Source organism: Bactrocera oleae, chromosome 2 (genome assembly GCF_042242935.1).
Source record: "Bactrocera oleae isolate idBacOlea1 chromosome 2, idBacOlea1, whole genome shotgun sequence".
In the NCBI taxonomy this organism is placed as follows: Eukaryota; Metazoa; Arthropoda; class Insecta; order Diptera; family Tephritidae; genus Bactrocera; species Bactrocera oleae.
Window position 1 is genome coordinate 79,615,957 of NC_091536.1, and position 24,474 is coordinate 79,640,430.

The 24,474-nt window shown below is 32.6% G+C and overlaps 1 protein-coding gene across 19 annotated transcripts in view; it reads right to left on the reverse strand.

The window, feature by feature from the left end:
- ps (RNA-binding protein Nova-1-like protein passilla) overlaps window positions 1–24,474 on the reverse strand; it is a 90,993-nt gene that overhangs the window by 11,137 nt on the left and 55,382 nt on the right. For 9 of the 19 annotated variants that reach the window (XM_070105783.1, XM_070105787.1, XM_070105784.1 and 6 more), the window contains 2 exons: window positions 11,494–12,750; window positions 7,788–9,326 (listed from right to left, as the gene is read on the reverse strand). The exons of 3 other annotated variants lie outside the window; for them this stretch is intronic. In XM_070105783.1, coding sequence (XP_069961884.1) covers window positions 7,788–8,754 — 967 coding nt within the window. In that variant the 5' untranslated portion in view covers window positions 8,755–9,326; window positions 11,494–12,750. Of the gene's footprint in view, window positions 1–7,787; window positions 9,327–11,493; window positions 12,754–24,474 lie in introns of all 19 variants that reach the window. 7 more of the 19 variants (XM_070105791.1, XM_070105782.1, XM_070105793.1 and 4 more) reach the window with 5 other exon arrangements.

Genomic DNA, 24,474 nt, shown 5'->3' on the forward strand with positions numbered 1-24,474 from the left:
TGGAAAATCAACAAAATAGTTTCATAGAAATTTTTTTGAAATATCTAGTAGGGATATAAATTATTCTGATAGTATTTTTCGAAAATTAAAGCATCATTTTAAGCATATGCCAGCTTCTTGTTATGCGGTATTCAAATAAAAATTACTTTGCTTCAATATTTCAAGTAAAAGATATTAAAATAATAGTCTGTTAGCGATTCTGTTTCAATATAAAAAGAAAATAGTGTTGTGGAAAAATTGAAAAGGTTTTTTACCATCTTACTGTCACTTTCACTTGCAAGTCAAACTTACACCGTTTTCAAAAGTGTGTATATTTAACTTTACGCTTGTGTAACTTCAGCCCACACGCGCATATGTTTCTTATAGCTGGAAACCATAGGCATTCACAACATTGAAAGGCATTTATAAGGCAAGGGAAATTTAGAAAAGTGGTTTATATTTACAAAGGACGACCTTTTTATTGACCCTAACTAACCATTATTTATGATTTAAATAGGTCACGACTCGTTCACAGCGATCAGGTCAGCGGGTCGTAAAAGCGACCACCGAAATTTTGAACTTTCTCAGCTCAGTGGGTTCAAAGGTGTCAGCAGTTATGTTGTGAATGCTTTGTAAGCGACACTTAGGAAAAAATTTAAATTTAATAATTTCTAAACAAAGATGAAAATAAGGGTCCCAATATAAAAAAAAGTTTGTGTTACTTTTCTTGTTTTATTGTTATTTCTTTCATATTTTTCTATATACTTCGTATTTCCTACAGGTATTATTACTATTTCTTAAAGCCAATGCGAGGCTATTTTCTTTCTTTTGTACGTTTTTCTTGTGTGTTGCCTGCGCAGTAACATTTTGAAACATTTCTTTCCATTTCCCTCTTGGCCTTGTGGCATTTTAATTATTTTTTTTTTCATTTCTATTTTCACAGTGCATTTCTAATTTTTACGCCATCCCGTGCTCTTTCGGTTTCTACAATTCATGCGTGCCTTTGTATATGTGCTTTCGTGCCCTTCAGAATTTTATATTTGAGTATAAGTAAAACTATGTTACACCTCTATATTCTCTTTTTACTTTTACTTTTTTATTTTCGTTTTCCGTTTGTGTTGTTGTTGTTTATTTTTGCTACATCGTTAGTTTTTAATTAGATACAACTTGCGAACTGAAAACATTTCCACACACACCACATACACACTCAGACATACTTGTGTAAACGCGGCAGAGCCGACCGAGGACAAAATGACATTGCACAGATACTCATAGATCCACAGAGCAGAAGTGTCAAGTGTGCTCCAAATAAATGTAGGAGCAGGCCTAAGATGTGTAATCACACATATATCTCTATATATACCTGTATGTGCGTATATATAAAAGCCTTTAAATGAGCATTTCAATGTAGAGGTTTTTAAATATGTGAATTGTTATGCAAAAAATATGGGAGAAAAGCCCGCAGAAAAGTACGAATAAAAAATTACTAACGCAGACACCAATAATTGATGTACATATATACTATACAAGTAGTATATGGTATAAGGAAATAGCTCGAATTCGTAAGCGAATTATAATTCAATTATAGTAATGAAATTTCTCATGAAATTATTGTTTAAAATATTAAAGTTTGTGAATTAAGTAGGAAAATATAAATTTGGTTCGAAACATTTTGACTGTAAAGTAATCAGAAATATGCAACGACTTTTGTAAGCATTTGTGGCATGCCAATTAGCAAGAGAATTACAAAAATGCAAAACTTTTCAGCAGAATGTAATAATCACAGAACTGAAGTATGTTATGCACCTTGGATCTGCAATTTTGACAAGCTCTGACAGTTGACATCTCAGTTGACAGCTGACAGCTGTCTTGCTTGCTTATTTTTAGTCGCTTTAATCAGCAGAAGGACTTAAGAGAGATATGAAATTTATCATCAAAAATAATATTTTTGCGTTAAATTTAATACATTTTCTATATATAATACATATATAATACAGACATTATAATATATACCAAATGCAGCTTGTATAGACGAATTCTGTAATGAAAAATTTTATTTCAAGCTAATATCTTGTTGAAACCAAAATGTAAGCACGTGATTCACGATCATATTGTCACAGATATTGGATTAACTTTCTTATCTACTTAATTTAACAAAACAAAAATCTGACTTATATACAATAATGAAGACTTCTCCACGCAACCCTGATTTGCTGTCACATTTTAGCTTTTGAAAATTGTCAAACGCTGTTATAAATTTTAGCAACAATATCAGTTTGAACAAAAAATATTAGCGATTATATAAAATTCAATTCGCGGTGATTAAATATTTTTTATAATAATTTTATTTTATTTTGAGATACTTTTAATTTGTTAATATAAACTAAATAAATAATAATAAATACTTCTTAATTTTTCAGTATACAAGTATATGTACAAGACGTGTTGTTAGTGTTGCAGTCATATGCTTCACTTCTTTTAAATATGTTGTCACTAAATAAATCACAAAACATATACACATATGTAAGTATGTATTGACATTTATAGCGATCTAAGACGGCACGTGCACGATGACACAGTTTTTCCAAAAATACATTTTTCAATCGCTCAAGGATTAAATTCCAAATAGAAATATCTAAGGCACTCAACAAATAATTTTTAATATATTTTAAAGAATGTAAATGCACACATTTAAGGAATGACTTATATATCTTATGCCGCCAGAAATTTAACATGAAAGTTTTTCCTTTGTGGACTTAAGATTAAGGTAGAAGGAGATTACTCTCTCGATATGGGATTTTAAGAATTTGGTAGAAGCGAGTTCGAAATTCTAAGCACATTTTAACAAACATATATACAAAATCATACACTCGCTGTATAAATAAACGAATCTATAATGTTAAAAAATAAACTTGGAAGTTTGCTCAAACAAAAGCTAGTAATTCAAAGTTTTATGTTCCTTAAAATCATACTTAAATTATCGATAAACATAATTAATCATGAGCTCAAATCATTATAATTTTAATAAAGTAATGCTTAAAAAGTTTAAAACTTTATTAAAATGAAAAAAAAGATGCTAGTTTTATATACCGAAATCATCCCTAGCCCCAAGAAATAATGAAAATTAATAAACTTCTCTGTTAATTTCGTGATTTTGAATACAAGTGTGTAAATCGATGAAACGTTGCATTATTTATGATTTGTTGGGAAATATGACTACAAATTCACGTGGATTGTCTGGGCGGCCGCGAGTTCTTCTGCACTTCAGAGTTTATAAATATTCGAAAATGTGTTTTTCCTAAATGTACTCAAAACTATATTCAAACGCATGCATGCTCGAGTACATTTGTATATTTTGACTAATCGTTATTGTGCACGCAAATGGTGCAGGTAAAAAGTTTGCATGGAAAATAGAACAGCGGCAACCAGCTAATCAAAATAAATTGTGCACAAAAGAAGGCGCGAGCAAATTATGAAATGGAGCAACAAGCTTTTCGGCAGAACGTGTTTGGCAAATTCATAAATAAAGAAAATATTTACATATTCGACTTTTTTTGAAAAAAATGCGGTCTCAACTTAATTCGTTAATATTTGTTGGTATAAACCAACAAGCGTTATTAGAAATGGTCTTTTGTAGGTACTAAGATTCCAATACAAATATGCCAATCAAAGGAGATCTCAAATAAATGCTTACAGTCACGCCTGTTTCACGTGATCTCAATTAAAATAGGTCTATATATGTATATACATATTTTATATTTAATTCAGTTTTGCCTGTCACTCATTTTATAAGAAACATATTTATTTGCATAATTATCTGGCATATGTTCTATTTTGCGATACTACTAATTCATATCCCGGCTACCGCAACAGAGAATGTCGCAATGGCGTGCTGCCAAAGACAATGAACGTGGCGACTGCATACACGCACACAAGCTCACATGTATTAGTGTTGTTTCAGCTATACTTATGTGTGTGTAGTACATTTATCAAGTGCCTAACGGTTTTTGTTTATTTGTTCGTAAAGCACATTTGCTTGGGTCTAAATATATTTGATAGACTCTGGTTATTTGTTTGTTTCTATGCCAGCCAGTCTAAATGCATGTTGGTGCTTTGATTTATGAGTTTCAACGACATGCTGAGTTATTTGCGAAATTTAAACAAATTCTTTATTCACAAGTTTCAATATGTACTTTTAAACACAACAAAAGCATTAGGGTTAGCATAAGATTTTGTGAGTAAATTTGTCAAATAAAAAATTTTTAAGAATTGAGTTATAATTAAGTACAATTAATTGCACGTTTATACTAAGTAAAGGTAGATTTGAAATTAGTCTCACAGTCTCCAAAATATAAATATAAGTTTCTGCCACAGTGTTCTTAGCTTCGTGGATATTTCATATTAATAAAAATTTAAAGATAGGAGATATTATAGAATTAAAGAATTTTCAATAGTTATTATCACAAGATTGTCAAAATCTATCAAAATAATTTTAAAAATAATTTCTGCATATAAATATATATTAATAAGAAAACTTACGTTAGCTAAATAAAAAAACGACTTTACACTACTGTCGGTCAGGTTGCAAACAATACTTCAAGAACTAATTGAAATAACATTTAAGTAATTTTTATGCCCTGAACAGTATATATTAATTTTGCCACGAAGTCCGAGACCCTATAAAATATATACATAAATGAACAGCATGATGAGCTGAGTTGATATAGCCATGTTCGTCCGTCCGTTGGTCTGTAAATACGCGAACTAGTCCCTCAATTTTTAAGCTATCGATCTGAAATTTTGCACCTGTCCTTTCCTTACTAAGAAACTGCTCATTTGTCGGAACGGTATGAGACCACTATAGCATATAGTTGCCATACAAACTGAACAATCGGAATCAAGTGCTTGTATGGGAAACTTTTTGCATTTGACGAGGTATCTTGCCGAAATTTGACAGGGATTATTGTCTAAAGCAATGGTGCAGTTTTCGAAGAAGTTATTTAGATCAGATGACTATAGCATATAGCTGCTATATGTACTGAACAATCGGTATCAAGTGCTTGTATGGGAAATTTTTTCATTTGAAGAGATATGTTCAGGAAATTTGGCATGGATTATAATTTAATTTATTATTATTTGAACGATCGGAATCAAGTTCTGTGAAGGGTATTATAGCTTCGGTGCAACCGAAGTTACCGTTTTTCTTATGTTTTTTTTTTTGTAAAAATCCTAGTAAAATAAATTTTCTAATTTGTAATCCCAAATAATTTTAATCCTAAATATCTGATTGAAAAAATATTAATCTCAAGTTAATACTGAGTATTTTGCATATTCTATTAAAAAAAATGGTTTAGCACAATTGGTCTTATTTACATTCAGTTACTCTTACTTATAGTTTTTCAGTTGAAAATATGTACGTATATCTTGCCTTTTTATATGAAAAAATATAATGTTCATGTTTGTTACTCCAACTGATTTTAGGATTAAAAATTAAATGTACAAAGTTAATTCCGATACTTTGTTTAAAAAATTTGCAATGCTGCTGTGCATACAAATGTTATTTATTTGATCTGAATTTATTTAAACACTCATTTATCATTACCTAGATATTTTCTTTCTGGCGAACGCAAACAATTTCTATAAGTATATATTTAGTTTAATTGAAAGATGTGCCTGAGCGAATATAAGAAAAAAGAATACAACTCAATTATAGCCACAAATATTTAAAGAACTTTTCAGGTTTATTGCTGTTTAACTTTTTCATGTTTACCAGCGCTATAAATAATTCATTAGGAAATACAAATATTAGTAATATATATGTGGGGTTATGATTATCATTAACCTCACTTCCATTTTCATTTAACCTGACGGTAACTTTATTTCCTTTTTTGCCAAAATTTAGCAGTCACCACTTTCTCAAATAATTCAGCAAACACCCACGTTTTATATCCAAATAGATAAGTTTACCGACGGCATTCGACCTAAGTTTTATATGGCGTAGTACATGGCGTATACGTAACCTTGAAAAGATAGCATAGGCATATAAATGCGCCAAATGAAAAGAAATACGAATAAAGCGATATTACACATTGTGTGTTCGAAATAAATAAAGCAAATATTTACGAGAATTATAAAAGTTTTAGAAATCTTATGAAATCATTTTTGCTTTCATAAGAAGCATTAAATAGGAGGAGGGTGATGTGGAAACATTCAGGCACTTTTTTCTCCACTCCGACTCCAAGACTAGACTGAAACATCTCGGTAATCTTACTTACGGCAACCTAAACGAAGAAGTACATAGCCGAAACTAATATTAGCCATCTCAACAAATTTTTGATATGCTTAATGGTCTTATGATTCAGCTTGTAGTAGTTTTTAGGTACCACAATGGACCGGCGTCCTAAGCTGCCGAAGTGAGATCCTTCATAGGATCCACGTCTTAATCTAACCGATTAACTGATGTAAATATATATTTAATAATATATTTCAAGCATACATTTGTGTAAATATACTATTTTACGTACTTTGTTCAAGGCTGCATTAATAGTTTGGCTGATACGTTGGTGGAAGTTTCAATTTTGTAAGCCAAAAGCGATATCAATATGAGAAATTGAGCATAACCAGTTATACTAATGTGTACAAAACCTGCCTCTAAAGGTGTATCTAACATATATCAAATAATATATGGCAGCTAATAAAACTGAGCTTTAAATTGTCCAAATGTTGTCAAAACTAAATGACTTAAGTTAAATTCAAATACATATATACAATACATAGCATATACTCGTATGTATCCAAATGTATCTGTGTATGTGTACACACATATATATGTATATGTATTTGCCAACATTTATGGTCACATATCATGTCGTGTTGTAAATATTTCAAAAATCTCTAGAATGATATCTCCACCTGCTTATAAATTCTTGTGACCAAACACTTAAACACACACATACCCATACGAACTCAAGATATCAACAAACACACGCGCGCGCTCAAACACAAAGCGAATACATGAAGAAAATTTGAGATATGCCAAGGCGAAGGTGCTATGGGGAATATTTGAACTGCTCAGCAAGCCTTCGAGTGACATGGGTGTCATGCAATGCCGACGTAGAGTGTATGTAATCACACGCAAATATAAAGTTATATATTTTGATTACATATGTCAGTATGTAAAATAATGTGTGTGCTCTTATGTACGCATATGTCTACAAAAGTCTGCTTGCAAAAGGTATCTTTTATTTGCAATTATCTCCGAGGTGTTTGAGCAAAGCACAACTCTACCTCAACACGTACATAAACACATGAGAACATATATACATATATGTATATGATATGCTATGATAATACCTAAAAGTAATGTTTGTTTATTGCATCAGCTAGATAAGAATTATTCTTCGTGTTTTTCGTCATATTTAATTTTTGGAACAAAAAAACTATTTCGTACGTCCTTCAATAACTTTAAACTGCTTTTAATTAGTGTAAAAATTGCAATTTCTCACTATCCCACTTTTTAAATTAAAAGAAACAACACAAAAACCCTGCTTACTGCCTAAGCAATGGAGCGAAAGCGAGTCAGCGCGTTAATGGGATGAGGTCAATGCAAATGTTGCGAAACACGCGAGCAATGCGATGATGTTGCGGCAACACGCACTCATGCGCAACCAAACGCTGTGCGTCGTGCGCTGGTGGTGCTGGTGGCGGAGTATTTGATGCTTTGATGCTTTAGTGGTGGTGAAAATGTTTCATTTTACAGATTTTCTGATTTTTTTTTAAGCAAAAGAGCATTTGGAATCGGAACTCACCATAACACCAACAGGAAGCTGAGCTTGGCGGCTTAAACGGCGATGTGCTGTTGCCGTGTTGATGATGATGATGCTGGTGTTGCGCCAAGGCGTGGTTGTGCTGCTGCTGTTGTTGCAGCTGATGGTGCGCGCCGCCGTTGGGACTGTGGCCGCCGGTGGGCGTGATTGTGCCCATAACGGCGGCGTTTGACAGTCGTTCGCCATTTGGACTGTTGTTGTTGTTTGTTTGGTTGCTGTTGCTGTTGAGGCCAGCGTTGGCCGACTCGCGCTCACGCAATTGCTGCTGTAGTTGCTGCTGCTGCTGTTGTTGTTGTTGTAAATCCATCTGGTGATTATTGTGATGCAGATTAAAATGGTGTTGTGAATTGAAATTAGTTAGAATGGTTGGCGGCGACGATGACGGCGGCGACGTAGTTGCTGTGCTGGTGGCGCTAACGGCACCAGCACCGACACTGCTGGCCGTCGCAGCCACTTGTGTGAGTATCGATTTGGTTGGTGATGTGATTGGCGATGATGTCAACGATATGGAATGTTTATTGCCTAAATGCTGTTGCACCGCTGCCGCTGCTGCTGCTGCTGCTGCGGCGACATGTTGTTGCTGTTGTTGGTGATGTTGTTGATTATAGTTTGTATGTAAATTATTGGTGGAGATTGTTATGTTGCTGTGGCTGCTGCTGTTGCTGCTGCCGCCACTGCCGAAGTTGGTCGGCGACGTGGACGGTGATTTGGCCATCAGTGACTGTGAGTGCAACTGTTGTTGCTGTTGCTGCAGATAGTTCAACTGTTGCTGCTGTTGCTGACGCTGTTGTTGCGCATACAAGTCCATATGATTCAAGAACTGCTGTGCGGCACTCGCACCGCCAATCAAGTCGAAAGCGTTGCTCATGAGGCCCTCTGCCGAGCCGTTGCAGTTCGCCTGCACTTGCAACTGTTGCTGTAGCGTTGCAGGTGAGTTGGGTTGGGTCATGTTGTGCGCTTGCTGTGGCAGCAACAAATGTGCCGTTTTTCTTTCTCTATGCGTATGCGAATGTGTGCGTTTAATAGGTACTAATGCCGTGGCTTCTCTGAGCTTTCAGTCTTTCAATTTAATATATGTAAGTTTTTTTATGGGCGTGGTTCTGCTGCTAATGGCCGGAATTGTGTTGTTGATAGCTTGATTTTCTTTTTATCCAATTAGATTTGTTTAAGTTTATATGTCACGTGAATCGCTTGTGATGAATTCTCCGCTGCGGAAGTTCAAATTGTTTGTTTTAAATTTGATCACTTTTTCTCTTATTTCCTTTACAATAGGAGACAGTGGTGTTAAGAGAGTTTTTTGTCTTAGACGCGCTTGGGCTGTTGCCAGTTTTCACTTAATTCTTACCACAATGGTTTGTGTCTTCGCTAGACTCTTGTGCGCTGTTGTCATATATCGACTAGTTGTTGTTATTAATTATGTAACAATATTCGCAGTTGTTGTTGTTGGTTGTTGCACTAACAATTAGGCTTTAGATGGGTATGCGTAAACCTATTCTGGTTGTTTTATATTTTTCTCTTAAACTTTTTTGTTTTGTTTTGTTTTGTTATGTCGTCAATCGATCGAGTACGCAAGCGAGAGAGAAAGAGAGGGAAAAGAAATAGAAAAACAAAAATAAAAAATTACTTTATTGTTGATTTTTCATTGCTTATTTGAGTTTTGCGATTTCGTTACACGCACAATGAATTTGACTGACTGACTGACTGTTGTACATAGATACATACATAGATGTTTTGTTGGTGGTAGCAAACGATATTAGTTATTTATTGTTGCTTGCAGATGCCCATGATTATTTGATGCAGAAAGTAGTGTGTGAGAGAGAGAGAGCACATTGCTAGAGTGGCGATGATTTATTGATGATCAAAGTGGCGATTAGGTACATTTAATGAGATTGATGCTTTCTATAAATAAATCCTGTTCGTGCTAGACATTCCATTCGGAAACGAGTCGTTATTATTATTAGTCTTAAATATTTTTTCGTAAAACCTATGACTTATGTATGGCCTTCAAGTTGGTTAATGCTCTTCCTTTCCGTAGATGAATTTATGTTGGCGTGTATTTTTATCTAATCATTTCTTAATTTTATTATTATTTATATATATATAAACATAATTATTTTTAGTTTGAGTATAAGCGACAACGACAACAACAACAACAACGATATGTAAAGATTATAATTTTTATGTTTTCTTTTTGTTTTGATTTTTTTCTTTACACAGCAGCAGCGAAATGGACTTCCATCGATTTTTGGTGCGAGGCGAGTTTTATGTGCGAATATGTATGTAACTAGTTGGTGTGTAGTTACGTCAAAATTAACCCGATGTTAATGGCGCAAGTGTTCAATAAGTTCGATATTTGCGAGTAGTTAGAAGAGTAGTGTATGATGAACATATGTACAGGTACATTCAAATATATATGTATATACTTATGTATAAAATAAATACTACTAAATGTTTGTAGCTGAAGTTCAGTGTAAATATGCATATAAATTTTAACACATACATATATGTATATAATGCATTTACACTGATGTGTGCAAATACGTTATAAATTCATATAAACACGTTTTGATGAAAAAGATTTTTTTGACAGGCACATCATATAACATAAAAAGCTGTAATTACTACGGTTATGTTTATTTGACAGCTGATGTAAGGGATATGTTAAGTCTGTTTCTGTTATGCTCCTGTGTGTGTTATTTTAATGTTAAAACTGTTATAAACTGGTATACTTTATAAGCGCGGTGCAACAGCTTTTTATTATTTTTTTTTATTAATTTGTGAATTCTCTTTATCTGTTATGCGAAGTTATGTGCGATTTATGAGCGCGAGTTTATCATGTGTGTATGTGTATAAGCATAATTTGTTTTGTATGACGTTTGATGGTAATGGATATATCATATTAACGTTACCCGTACATTTATTTTGGCAAGAAATTTTACTACATTTCAGCGGATTGTTCATTCTATGTGGGTAAGCTATTGTTTAAATTTTAATTTATAGTATATTGCAATTTTAAAATTCTCATTACATATATATGTATATATAATAAATTTAAATATTATTCTGAAGATAAACCCAAAATAATTTTGAAGCAATTTGCTATAGAAATACTAGTATGTGAAAAAAAATTAAGACCCAATATAAAATTATAAGCTATAAACAAATTTTCTTTGAGGTTACGTGCTCCCATAAATTTATTCAAAGCTTTATACATAAAAGTTAACATTTTTCAACAATTTGTAAAAATTAATAAACATAATTTGAGAAAATTTTTTCCTTAACAAATTTTTGTTTTCAATATAGGATTTTAAGCTAAAAACTGTAAATGCTTTTAACTTTTTTGGTTTGCCGATATTTAACGGTCCAAAATTGTATTGACTTCTAATATATTCCATCAAATCACAACATAAAAATTTAAAATAATTTCTGGATGTTAAAAAAATATATATCTTTTGGTATATTTTATCAAAATTCAACTTTTAAAAACAAATTTTTATTTTTAAAACCAAGCATTTTAAAATATAGGCAGATTTAACTTTTTAAAATGACAAAAATATATATATTGTTAAATTTTTTTAAATTTAATATTTTAGGTTAATATTATTTAATTATTGATTTTAATTAAAACAAAAACCGCATAAATTGTTGTAGTAAAAGTTCTTTTTTGAGGCACAAAATTTCCATTTACCGTTAAAAACAACACTTTTGTCCACCTTTCGCTGCTTGCAGCTTGTGCTCTTCGGTTTTATTGGCTCACTGTTTAAAAATTCTCTCAGATGCACTCCAACGTCGTGACTGTGTTCTTTATTACACTTCTGTCCTTTTTTTTTGTGTTTGCAGAGAGCTGAGGCTGAGGCCCTGGCTGCTGCCTTGCCAAGTGTCTAATTAGCCGCGCGACCGACTGACTTACTAACTGACTTAGCGCAAGTCAATGTGATGTGTTTGCTCAGACACCGCAATTAGCGAACGATGACAGATGCAGTGACGTAATTGTTATTGGACTGCGAATTGAATGACTCAGCTGGTACTTTCACACTTGTACGTTCGTGTGTGTGTGTGTGTCAACTATTGACGAATGCTATGCGTCTCCTGCTGTTCTCGCTTCCAATCGCTTGATTTGAATTCGATTCGTTGCTTCTCTGTGCGAAGGTGCATATGTGTGCGTGTCTGCGCGCCTATGCAAGTAGGTGTCAATTTCGATATGTGGCTGACGTTGAACGCAGTTGCCGATGGAGACGCTGCTGCTTTTTTTTTTTTTTTTTTGCGTTGGTACTGGCTGCCTCGATTGCTGTTAGTAAATGTCAAATGTCAGTAGCGATTTGGTGAGCTTAAATAGTTGTAATTGCTGTAATTGTTATATGTTGTTGTTGTACTAAATAAATAGATACACGTTGTGTTTGGTTGTGCTGGCTGCGCGAGGGGTGCGGATGCAGTTGTTATGCATTGAATGATGTTGATGTTGGCGAATATTTATTAAGCACACCGTTATGCGCATAAATGTACGTATATATGTGTGTATGTGCAGATATTTATGTTTGCTCACACACGCTGAGAGTTATGAATTTATTCGCAAATGCTTCGAGCGTTTCGTATACATAGACACATATGTTTAAGGTTTTTTTTTATAACATATTTATAAATATTTTTTTCTTTTGTAAAACTGATGAGTTTATCGCGATTTCTGTTTGCTGATGAATATATTTTTTCTGAGCGATGAGTTTTGTGTTTTTCGTGTTTTTCACGAGTTTTGTTGCACTTTCAATCACAATAAGCGTAAATTTTTGAAATTATTTATAAATATCACATTTATTATTATTTTTTTTTGATGTGAAATCATGAGTTTGATGTTTTTGTTATTTGCGTATGTCTTTTGTTCCTCGTGCGGAGATTTCAATGCATTGGTATTTTTTGTTATTTTTTTACACTGGGAATGTTTTTGTATGAGCTGCTTAGTGAAATAAGACACAATTTGGCGTAAGTTCTCGTATATATACATATGTACAGAAGCGTATGTGAATAAATAAATGTACATATGTATATGAATTTATAAATTCTAAATAGTATGCACAATTAGTTTACATATTTTGTTATTATTTGTTTAGCTGAAATTGTATATTATTATATATTGGTTTGTACTCCATTTTGTTTTGTTTTTATTTTCGACATACGAATATATTTAAAATTATTTTATTTCATTTCATTTATGTATACATTTTTTAATTCTGAAATTTTCCTTTTTTTATTTTATTTCATTTATGTATACATATCAATATTTTCCTAATTTTAATTTTAATTTATTTTTTATTTCTTAATTTTTTTTTATATATATTTGTTTATAAACATACCATGCATGTGGTTTTAATTTGATATTATATATTAGTTATTACTTACGTTTAGAATTTTCAAAAATGAAAAATTAATTAAAATTATGAAATAAAATAATATGAAAATAAATAAAAATGAAAAATTTAATAATATTAATAAATAAGAAAAGATAACACATTCATTTTATAAACTTTTTCTTATAATATCATTTTCTTATAATATATATTATTTATTTATATATTGATTTTATTATAATTTTATGTATATTTATCGTTATAACTATTTAGTATTTTTTATTGTATTATTTTATACACCTTTGATTTATATAAATCAACATTCTCTAATTTTAACTCTTTTTACGCTGTTATTTCTGATTTTTCCGATAAATTGATTATGTTTGTAAAATATCTTCATATTTCAATTTAACTAATATTTTATTTCAGTAGTTTTATTCTTCAGTTTTTTATTCATTGCTATTATTATATTTTTTATTATAGTAACACATATTTCAATTTCGTGATATCTGTGCGGTTATTTTTAACTATGCACATAAATATTTAGGATGGAATCAACTTTGATGTTTTCTTTTTGTATTTGTATTTAATAAAAATATTATATTTATTTTATTCATAATAATATAATGTACCTTATAAACCATTATTTTGTAATTGCCATAATTGGCTCTTTTATTTATTTATATCCAAGCAAACGAACGCTACATGCAACCACAACAACTGATAACTCTCCCAACTCTAAGCTTTATACACTAAGAATTTTTTTAATGCTGATAAGGCAAAAGTTAATACGCATACATGCATAAAAAATATGCATTAATTTCTTTTTTTTTTATTTCGACACTGTATTACATACATACAGAAAAACGAATATTTTGATTTTTATAGCCTTGAATTTAAAATATTAAAAATTCATTAATATTATTTTTTTAATAATATTGTTATATCTTTTTTTTACTCCAACTACATCGTTATTATTTTTATTTTTTATATATACATATATATTTTTTTTTTAACGAACTACACTGATTTTTTGAAAACATTATTCTGATAAAGTTAAATTATCGAAACCAGGCATGTTTTTAGCCACATATTTTTCAAATATATAATTTAAAATTTTTTAATATGATATATAATTCTCAAATGCACGAGTTTGTTATCGCCTATTTCATATCGTGTAAGTTAACTATAATTTGCTGTATGTTTGTATATGGTATGTGATTATAGCTTTCGCTGCAATTATTATAATATTCGTTTTTTCTTTGCCGATTAACTGTAGCATGAATGTCACAGCTTATTAATAGCAGCTGTCCAGTATTTAAATAATATTATACCATATTTACAGCTTTTGCGAGTGTTTGTGTGTTTATGTTACAATTAAAAGAAATTATTATTATTGCTTTAATTTATTTCCACTCAGTGCATGCTAATTATAAATCAAACTCAAAGTGGGTTAGAAAAAAATACAAACACATTTACAATACATACACATACAATTCTGTATGAAAGCAAAAAGCTGCATGTAATTAAAACACTCGGCCAGCGGAAAATTGTCAAATATTTTATGAAAATCCAAAATATGTATGTACTTAGTTGAATGCGTGAAATTTTGTACATAATAAATTTGTATGTCTTACGTTGGAGCATTTTGGAGTTTTAAATAAATAAAAAATATATAAATTATGCTTTTGTTTATATGTATATGTATAATTATCTTTCAATAGCGCTCAAATCTACAATAATAGTATGCATGTGCGTAGTTGTATGTGTATATGTAGATATGTCTTCATTATATATTTTCAATGTTATTTAAACGAGGATTTTTGCTTTTTGAATATCAAATTGCTTCACTTTGGCACGGAAATCTTTTTAGAGGCACTTAAAAGATGATAATGAAGTATTCGATGATATTTGTGTGCACGCGCTTTATTTCTTAGCGCCATTTTGAAAGTATAAACAAATTGCAAAATCTTAAAAATGATTTTCCTCCCAACACAATCAATAAAAAAAACCTGTAAAGCAGCCCACCAATCACTAATTCCAATCCGATTAATTTTGTATCGAAAATAATAAAATGTGAGACTTTTTTCCGCGCTTTGTGACGGCGAGTAATCACTTTAAAGTCAAGGTCGCCTTACTTCAATGTCGCGCACACTCAAGCAACTGCGGTTGCTCGTAACTATACGTATAGTGTATTGTTGTTGCGTTGCTTATGCTCCAAATGCGCATATGAAATTGTCACTTGAGCTCTACTTCGCGCCACAACTACTTCAATTGTTGACTGACAAATGCTAAGCCACGCCAACAAGCACTGCGCTCAGCTTACAGCTTCGAAACGAGCAGCGAACCTCACAAAACCGAGTTGGTTGACTTTGTTGGCGATAATGTGTGGTGTTCAAGTGAAGTAGCAAAGGAAAGAGCGGTGAGCGGAGAGTAGCAATAAAGAAGGTGCTTCACACATGCACAGACACGCACACGCACACAAAGCAAAAATACTACAAAGGTTGCAAAAGCACACACACACAAACATTTACGCGTGCGCGCGCACCATAAAGAATGTTCGTTAAATAAAGCATAAAGCGCGGACTCGAACAAAATGTCAAATACGCCACACATGGTATACATATATGGTACATACTTGTATGTACATGACAACAAAAAGGCGCCAAAGCAAAGACAAACGCTGCGGTTCGCACTCGCACTTGTTTTCCCAAGCGCAGCGCTCCGCCAGCTTCGGCCGGTATTACCTCACCAGTCAGCAGCACCCAGCTACTTGAGCCGCGTACCAAAAATCCACATGTCGGTGAGCAGCTGCCGGAGCAACAAAGCGAGGAACCAAACACAAACACAAAAACAAAAACAAAATTGAAATAAAATTAAAATAAATTCAAAACGAATTGAGTGAAATATTTGGTAATAAAAGCACAGAATATGGAAAACATCCAACCAGTTAATCGAACAACAACAGCAACACATATTGCGTTATAGCCAGCCAGACGATCAAGCGAGTCACGATCAACGCAAAGCCATTCAAATGCGCTTGTCAGCCTGTCAGCCAGTTAGTCAGCCAGTCAATTAGTGTGCCAACTCGCCAGCTCGCTATATTTGCACGCCAGCAATTCTATTTTTTGCTGGTTATCTGCTTTGCGTTTTTCGTTTTTAATTTATCTAACCACAGCGCCGCACGTAAACTTATTTGACAAGTACCAGTACACAGTCAGACACAATAGTGTTGAATAATAAATGAAATGAGGAGAAAAAAGCAAAAACAGTAAAAACATTGTAAAGATATAACAACAGAACAGTTAATTGAAATACCAAAATTGCAAAGAACGTAACATGTATACATACATGAGTACATATACGCCGTTATGAATATGTATTGAGAATATTTATAAAATAATTGCAGTCGTCACGAAATTATAAAATGGAAATAAAGTTAGCACGTACGCACAGTGAGTTAAAAGTAGCAAACTTACTTTTTTGAATAACTTTTGTAGAAATCATAAGTCTTCAACAAAAAAATATTTAATTCCGAACCATAACAGAAGTTAAGAGGACGATCAACAAAGTTAATCTAGACTAAGTAGAAAGTATTTCGAATATTAAAATTCGCTTTTCCACACTTTTAAAAGCTCAGTGCGTTGATTTTCCAAAAAGTGAATGAAAGAAATCATTTTATATTAAAGTGGCTTTTTGTGGCCCAAAATTGTGTTCTATTGAAATTATTGTATGTTGTCTTTTTCTACGAAAAAATTAACTAAAAATTTTAGGCGCGCCGAAATGTAGGCAACATTTTTCAAAATAATATTACTCTAGCTTGCCGTGATATTACAACAACGAATAGTTTCGTACAAAATTTTGGTAAGCTATTCAGTCATTAAAGTTTTTTCCGACATATCTACAAAAGATTTTCTGTTGTGAGGGTCGATTTCAAATCACTAGCTCCTGTAATCTCTATTGATTAATAAAAACTCCTATGTGTGTGTTCGTTTTTTTTTATAAATTATTTAAAAGCTGAACCTATTATTTTATCAAACCAATTTAGTTGAAAATCGTTTTTTGAACTACATACATTTTTTATTGTTAATGCTCATTTTATTTGTAATTTTTGATTTCTTCTTTATCATTCACACCATTGTTTTTTTTATTAAAATTTCATTGAATAACTTTTTAACACCTCTTATATTGTCACTTGATATCTTACAACAAAATCTCAATTCAAATTTATCTTTAACTTAAGCACAGACACACACACACCCCCCCTCCCCCTCCAAAAAATTCCATTGAAACGCATTAAGTTGTCTCTACCTTCCAATAAAAAAAAAAGGAATTGCGCATAGAAAACTCATGGCAAACATTTGAGTCTATGTGTGTAGATGTGTGTATTTGTAATGCAGCAAAGGCAGCGGCAGCGTTTTGGACAGTGTCAAGATCGCGCTGTGTGAGATCAGCGAATCAGCTACATGAATACACGCATTTATGTTTATGTTTGCGTGCTTTTATGTTTTATACTTGAAATTGATATTCAGCGATTAGATAATTTATTAACAACAACTAGAAATATTTATAACACTATGAAATTCATTTCAGTGGCCGCCAACAGCATCTTTGCCTTGAATACACAATAAATATGTATAATATAATATTTATATATATACCCGCATGAGCTCATTAATGACGACGCCATTGAATTGTGAATTTATGATTTTTTGTTTAAGTTAATAAAATTCAAATTTAAATCACACGCTTACAAATATTCGGCACATTGTGTGTGGGTGTACAGGTGACACGAAAGCATAAATCACAGTTTACGACGCCAAAGCGGCAATTCCCACTAAATGAAGTGGGAAAAATGTTGTTCATACGCAGTGTGCGCTGGCTGGGGGAGCGGCGCGTTGCATTGGTGCAACGAGCGTTGAGATCGAAATCCAAAAGCATGAAATGTTTTATGCGCTTGAGTGCACGAAACCGTTAATTAAAGTACTCTGGAGTTAATTATCTATTTATGTTACAGTTAGTGCAGTGTGTTCATAATTTCTAGGTCACAGCGAATTAGAGAGCAACGAAAGTGAAATAAACTAATTTTTTGCCAAGAGAAAAGCTGAAATTCAACTAAATGGCGACTAATAGAGTTATTTGTTATTTTATTTGTACACTTTAGCGTTATATTCTAATTAGTTTAGTTCATTTTCCATTTTTATTATTTTTTTCTCATGTTCAAATTTCAATTTTTCCGCTTGCTTAGCGCTTTTGTACATACATATGTGTGTTTGTAAATTTTTATGCGTTTATTACAATATAATTTCTCATTTTTATGTGTATGGCGATTTAATAGACAAAATTTCGGACAGTTTTGTTATTACAAAATTTTAGACCCAATCATGTAAATGTATACATAAACAAAGTGGTCAGTCTAAATACTTCTATATATAATATAATATGTATGCTTGTGCTCATAAACAAAATATATATGTCTGTATGGATATGTGCAACGGTAGTATAATTACTAGTTGAACGCAAATGAAACCTTGGTAATTGCCTTGGTACACAATTAGGCAGCAACAAAAGAAACAAGTGAACTCAGACCGCAGTCTGTGGCGTAAATGTCGAAAAAAAAACTGAAAATTTAAACAAAGAACTAGAAAACACATATATGTACACATGTATGCATATGTACGGAAACGTAGCGACGCGAGCGTGTTGTGGAGAAGCGCTGCTGAGTAAATTAGCCAGCTATTTGATACGGTTGTAAAAATATACACAACGCTGTGCACTGTGGTGCGGAACGAAAAAAAAAAACAGCGAGTTAAAAAGCGCAAAAAAGTAAAATAACAAAAAAAATGTGAATTTCGGTTGCACCGAAGCTATAAAAGCCTTCATCAATAAAAACAGTTTCCATATACGAACTTAATTTTAATCGGTTAATTTGAATGTCAGCTATATGTTATAGTGGTCCGTCCTTAAGTATATATTCAGAGTGGAGTGTAGCGTTGTCTTCGACAATAACTCATGCAGATGAAGTGAAGATATCTTGTCAAATAAAAAAGTTGTTTAAACAAGTATTTGAGTTTGGTCGACCAGTTTTTTTGACAGCTTTATCATATAGAGGTCCAATATCGGCAGTTCCGACATAAGAACAGCTTCTTAAAAACAAAGCGACAGATCGATATCTCAAAAATTGAGGGACAGACAGACTGACGGACATGGCTTAATCGGCTCAGCTTAACACGCTGACTATTTATTATATATTTAATAATGTTTAATAATGGGACATTACTTTCTGTGTGTTACGGACTGTGTGGCAAACTTGATACACACTGTTCAGGGTATAAAAAACAGTTAATACGCTGGAAAACTATTAAGTCATGTAAAAGATCATCATTCGATTGTTTAATGCATTTTGGGAAACTTAAAAGTATTGAAATACTTAAAAATAGTAGTTAATTTGTTGATGGTGAATTTTAAGAATTAAGAAACAGTTCAAAACATATAAAAACATGATTGTTAAAAATTACAAAAAATATTCAAAAATATTTGCAATTTGCAACTGTACATCGTTTACAGTAAATCAGCGTACAACGGGCACAAAATGATGTGATACAATCGCCTACTCTTCATTGTGCGCTGATTTATAGCAATTCATAAATTTTTATTGCTGCGTGCATGTATGTGTATGTGCGTGTGTTAAAATTTTGTAATTGGGCGCAACTCTGCGCTTTTGCGCCTTTCATCTTGTGATTATGCAATCAACTAATCTAGCAACTAAACATAATGAACACAGGCGCACTGCAAAAGTAAAAACAAAAGCACACACGCCACTAAGCTGAGACGCGTTTACATAAACGGCTATTAATAGCCGGCAACAACAAAGTGACGCTGCGTAAAACTTAATTTTTTGCATAAATAAATTGAAGAACAAAACGAAAAGGCAAATATTAATACTAAATTCAAGCAAAGACGATGACGGCGTTACCACAAAAGCAGGTTAAGGCAGACGCACCGCGGCGACAGATGAGCGAGGGCTTTAACTAACTGCACAAGCGTGATGACGTTGACGATAAGGCTGTCAAGAGTGTCCGTCTACGCAAAGTGATGCAAATTTTCGCCAAACACGCAGTGACCGCAATGCGAGAGTGTCTTTGGTTGACAAAAAATAAATTGGATTGAGTTGTGCGTTATGTGCGTGAAAGGTGTCGTGCATTTGTTGTTGTTTTGAAATGTTCAGACATTTGTATCTATAAATAGCGTTTATAGGCTGACTTTTATTTAATATACAGTGGATACGAAAAATTGAGATAATTTCGAACACAATTTCCGACACATTTAGGGCAACGCTCTGTTGAGCTTCGTGGAGTTGGCTTTGGGTTTGAGTGGATTTCACTTGCTGTGTTGATTGCGGAATCATGCTGAGTTACGACATTTAAATTGTCAAAAGAGCAGAGTTTGGAAAAAAGTATCAACCTTAATCGCTATGTAAAGTTTCAGTTGAACAGAGTTAAACGTCGGAGACCCTATAAAGTATATACGTACTTGTATATAAATGATCAATGTTAATAGTAAATAAAAGCTTTTCGAACCCAATTCGAATTCAACACAACAATGCTTGGATCACAAAGTTTCGGTTGTATTACTTTTATTCAACTTTCAAATTTCTTTACCTATATTCCAGATTATTTTTAGTATTTTGTTGCTAAAGCTTTTCAAGGAAAAGTACGATCAAATATCACATAATAGTCGAAAAAGTGTACCCATTTCAAATAATTAGCCAAGGAGAGATACATCAACCTAGCACATTTTCGTATTGTATGACGTCAGTATATGCTATTATAGATACATACATATATATACGCACGAGTGACTTATGTGCCGCATTCGGTTTAGTTGACCCAATTTGTTAGACCGACTGCCTAAAATACCTGACTGACGGAGTTTTCTTTTCATTTGTGACTTATATTTAAATTTATGTTTTTCATAACCTATTTATGCGACACGCATAGGAATATCTATAGTACTGCATGCGAAATTCATTCATAGTCACACCTCTGACATGTTTTTCGTTTTTATTTTCATGTTTTTTCCTTTTCTGCTTCCACTGACCCAAACAAATGCAAACTAATAATTCAAAAGCAGTTTGTGACACTGTGCTGGCGTTCTACCTACATACATGCAAGCACACTTTTATGTATGAGAATGCATATGAGTATGCTGTATGCTGTGCGGCGCCGCTGCAACGCCGCTGACATTGAACTAAATTCATTTTGAAAAGCGAACAACAAATCATTTTAAATTACTTCTTATATTGCAACAAAAACAACGTTAAAAGGCAAATCAAAAAAGAGAATTATATTAAAATACATTGGAGTGGAAAATAAATTCAAGCGAAAAGAAACACAATATAACGGTAACTTACATAGCATGGCTTGTGCGATATAAATACATATGTGGGTGCATGCGAAGTACATATATTTAATGGCAATAAGCATGAAACTGCACACAAAATCTCGCGATATTAGCATATTAAATATATCGATGCACCTGCCCACTTTTAAGGTACGCAGTATTTGATTTCTACTAAAAGGAATTTTTTAGAAACAAATATTACAGATATCTTAGCGATATCAAGCTAATAAAAATAAAAGCAAAGAAATAAAGATATAAAGACATAAAAAAACAACTAAGATAGCTCAGGGAAGTATTATGGCACTAAAAGCACAAACACACACATGCGATGGCACACATTTATGCAAAAGCAAGATATTTATATTATAGTTAGCGTGTCGTAATAGAACACAGCGCCCGTTGCTTGACAACAATAACCGAATAACCGAATAAATAACCAAACATGTGAGCTGTGACTTAGTGCGCTCTGATTAGCATCTTCTACTACACATGCAAACATACATACGTATTCATATTTTTGGCTACAGCGCTTATCTACATACAAAACGCAACTCTGCATATACACTAATTGCTTATAAGCCAATAGTCGCCGATACTTTTGTATTCAATTGAATTGTGAATTGTAAAAAAAAAATTTAAAAATCATGAATTTTACCATCGCTTTCCATCGTTGGTATACTTATATATAAAAAACTTTTTTTTTTATCGATTTTCTGTGCTAATTATTTGCCCACAAAGTATTTCCGTCTTCAAGATAAAATTATAATACTTTTTTGCAAACGCAACTCGTTTTAGTCCCCATATTGATGAGTTTAGAGTGCTCACTTATCGTTTTCCGTTGAAGTTGTGGCAAATTCTCAAGTATTTAGACATACATAAGCATTATTTGCGCTTTTGATTATCACTAGCGTATATGTGTGAGTCAATGCATATTTATGTACTTATATATTACATATATATACATAGATTCACTTATGAACAATTGCTGTGATCGTATATACATATGTATGTATGCTTTGTATGCTTATACTTAGGAGACAATAATTTTCGCATTTTTACAATTTCCCTTTGCTGACAATAGTAATATAGAGATGAGAGGAGAGAAGAACAATCGAAACTTCATTTAAATCAAGTATTTTATTACGTGTAATTTATTATTTTGATATCTGTGCGGCACTTATTCAAAAACATCATTTTTTAAAAAATGCAGCGATTCAATCGATAGTATGTGTATATAATGTCTGTTTGGCCGAGGAATTGAATTAATTTTTAAGATTAGAAGTTTTGAAGAAGTGAAATATAAAGCTACATACGTGAAAAGTTCAGAAATGTAGTACCACAAGCAGGGTTGTAAATTTTTTAATTAAAAATTTATTGATTAAAAGTTAGATTTACAATATTTAATCAAAAAATATTTGGGAATAAAAATTTAAAATTGTTAAAATATAAATCGTTTGAAAGTGTGAGTTTGCTGACCAATGTTCAAGAGTATTGAATATAATGACTCTGTGCGCGAAAAATATGGTATTAACATTTTTCTTATTTTTCAATATGGTTTTGGGATAAGAAATTTTCGGTATTACAAAATAAAAAACTTTAACCCTGTTCACAAGCGAAAAATGCCCGATTAATATTTTTATAGTACCACGCAGATTTCTAGCCTTGAAATTGCTTCCAAAATAACAACATTTGTGATATTATGAATCCATTATTGTAAAATGCAAACAACAATTCTTAAAACTCTTAAAACCATAGTTTAATTAAAATATTACTTCAGGAAAAATATCATTGCTGACACTAGATAAAAAAGTAGTTCATAAATAAACAATTTCAATTGCATTTCTTATGTTTTATTCTGTTGTTTAGTGCACTCAACAATTTCCCAAAAGCTAAGCCTTTACATAAGGCCAATTGGAAACTAACAAAACTAGCAATACCCATTTTATTTTTGCCGCAAATATGTCAGAAAAATATAATGGACACCCCCTAAGCACATACAAGCAATTAAAGCTTGAGATTGTGTAATTACAACACACACAAACACACACAAGTACATATCGAAGTATATAGTGATTGCAGTCCTTAAGTCAGAAGCAAACTATCAACATCTAACCTTGACACCTGCAGCCAACAAAGCGCTCATCATTAGTGCACAAGCGTGTGGCGCTGAAAAGCAGGCTACACATTTCCCTACAAGTCTATGCAATTAGACAGGTTGCTAACAAGAGTACTTGGGCGCATATCAGAAGAGCGCTACGGGGCGTTTGACAAAGGAAAACCCATAAATATTTAACAGCGTGAAATATGTACACATCTGTACGTATGTTGTTGTAACTAGTGAAGCGGCGAGGGTGCTGAAAGAGGCGCTACAAGAATGTACACAAAAGATATCAGAGAGCCTGTTTGACCAGCATGTAAATGACGCATATGTGTTAATAAGTCAAATTCAAATGCCAAGCAACCAATTGAAGAAGTTTTATACATAGTTTGAGAAAAATTCCAAATCGAATCATATAATAAGTTAGCAACAATGCTCGCCACTATATGGTATATGTACAATATATAGAAGTGGCGATTGCATGAATTATTTATGTGGTGGACGCACAAGCGGCACGAAATTAGCGCATATAAATGCGAAAGAAACAAGGGAAGCGAATAAGAAGAGAGAAAAACAAGGAAAACTCACGTGCTTTGTGCCCACTGTGCGACAGCTTTCAAGGTTAAATCGCATGCGATATTTGAGCAGTAAAAAGCACGAATTATTTTAAAATAGTCGGACGAGGGTGATACGAAACTATGCAGCGAATGGCGAGTAGTCAGCATTTAAGGGCGACAAGTGGGCGTCAAGTAGGGAGATGTACCCTCTACTATAAGCATACATATATAGTGTGTGCAGTTTTACCGTTGGCTGCCAAAAGTTTCGCCAT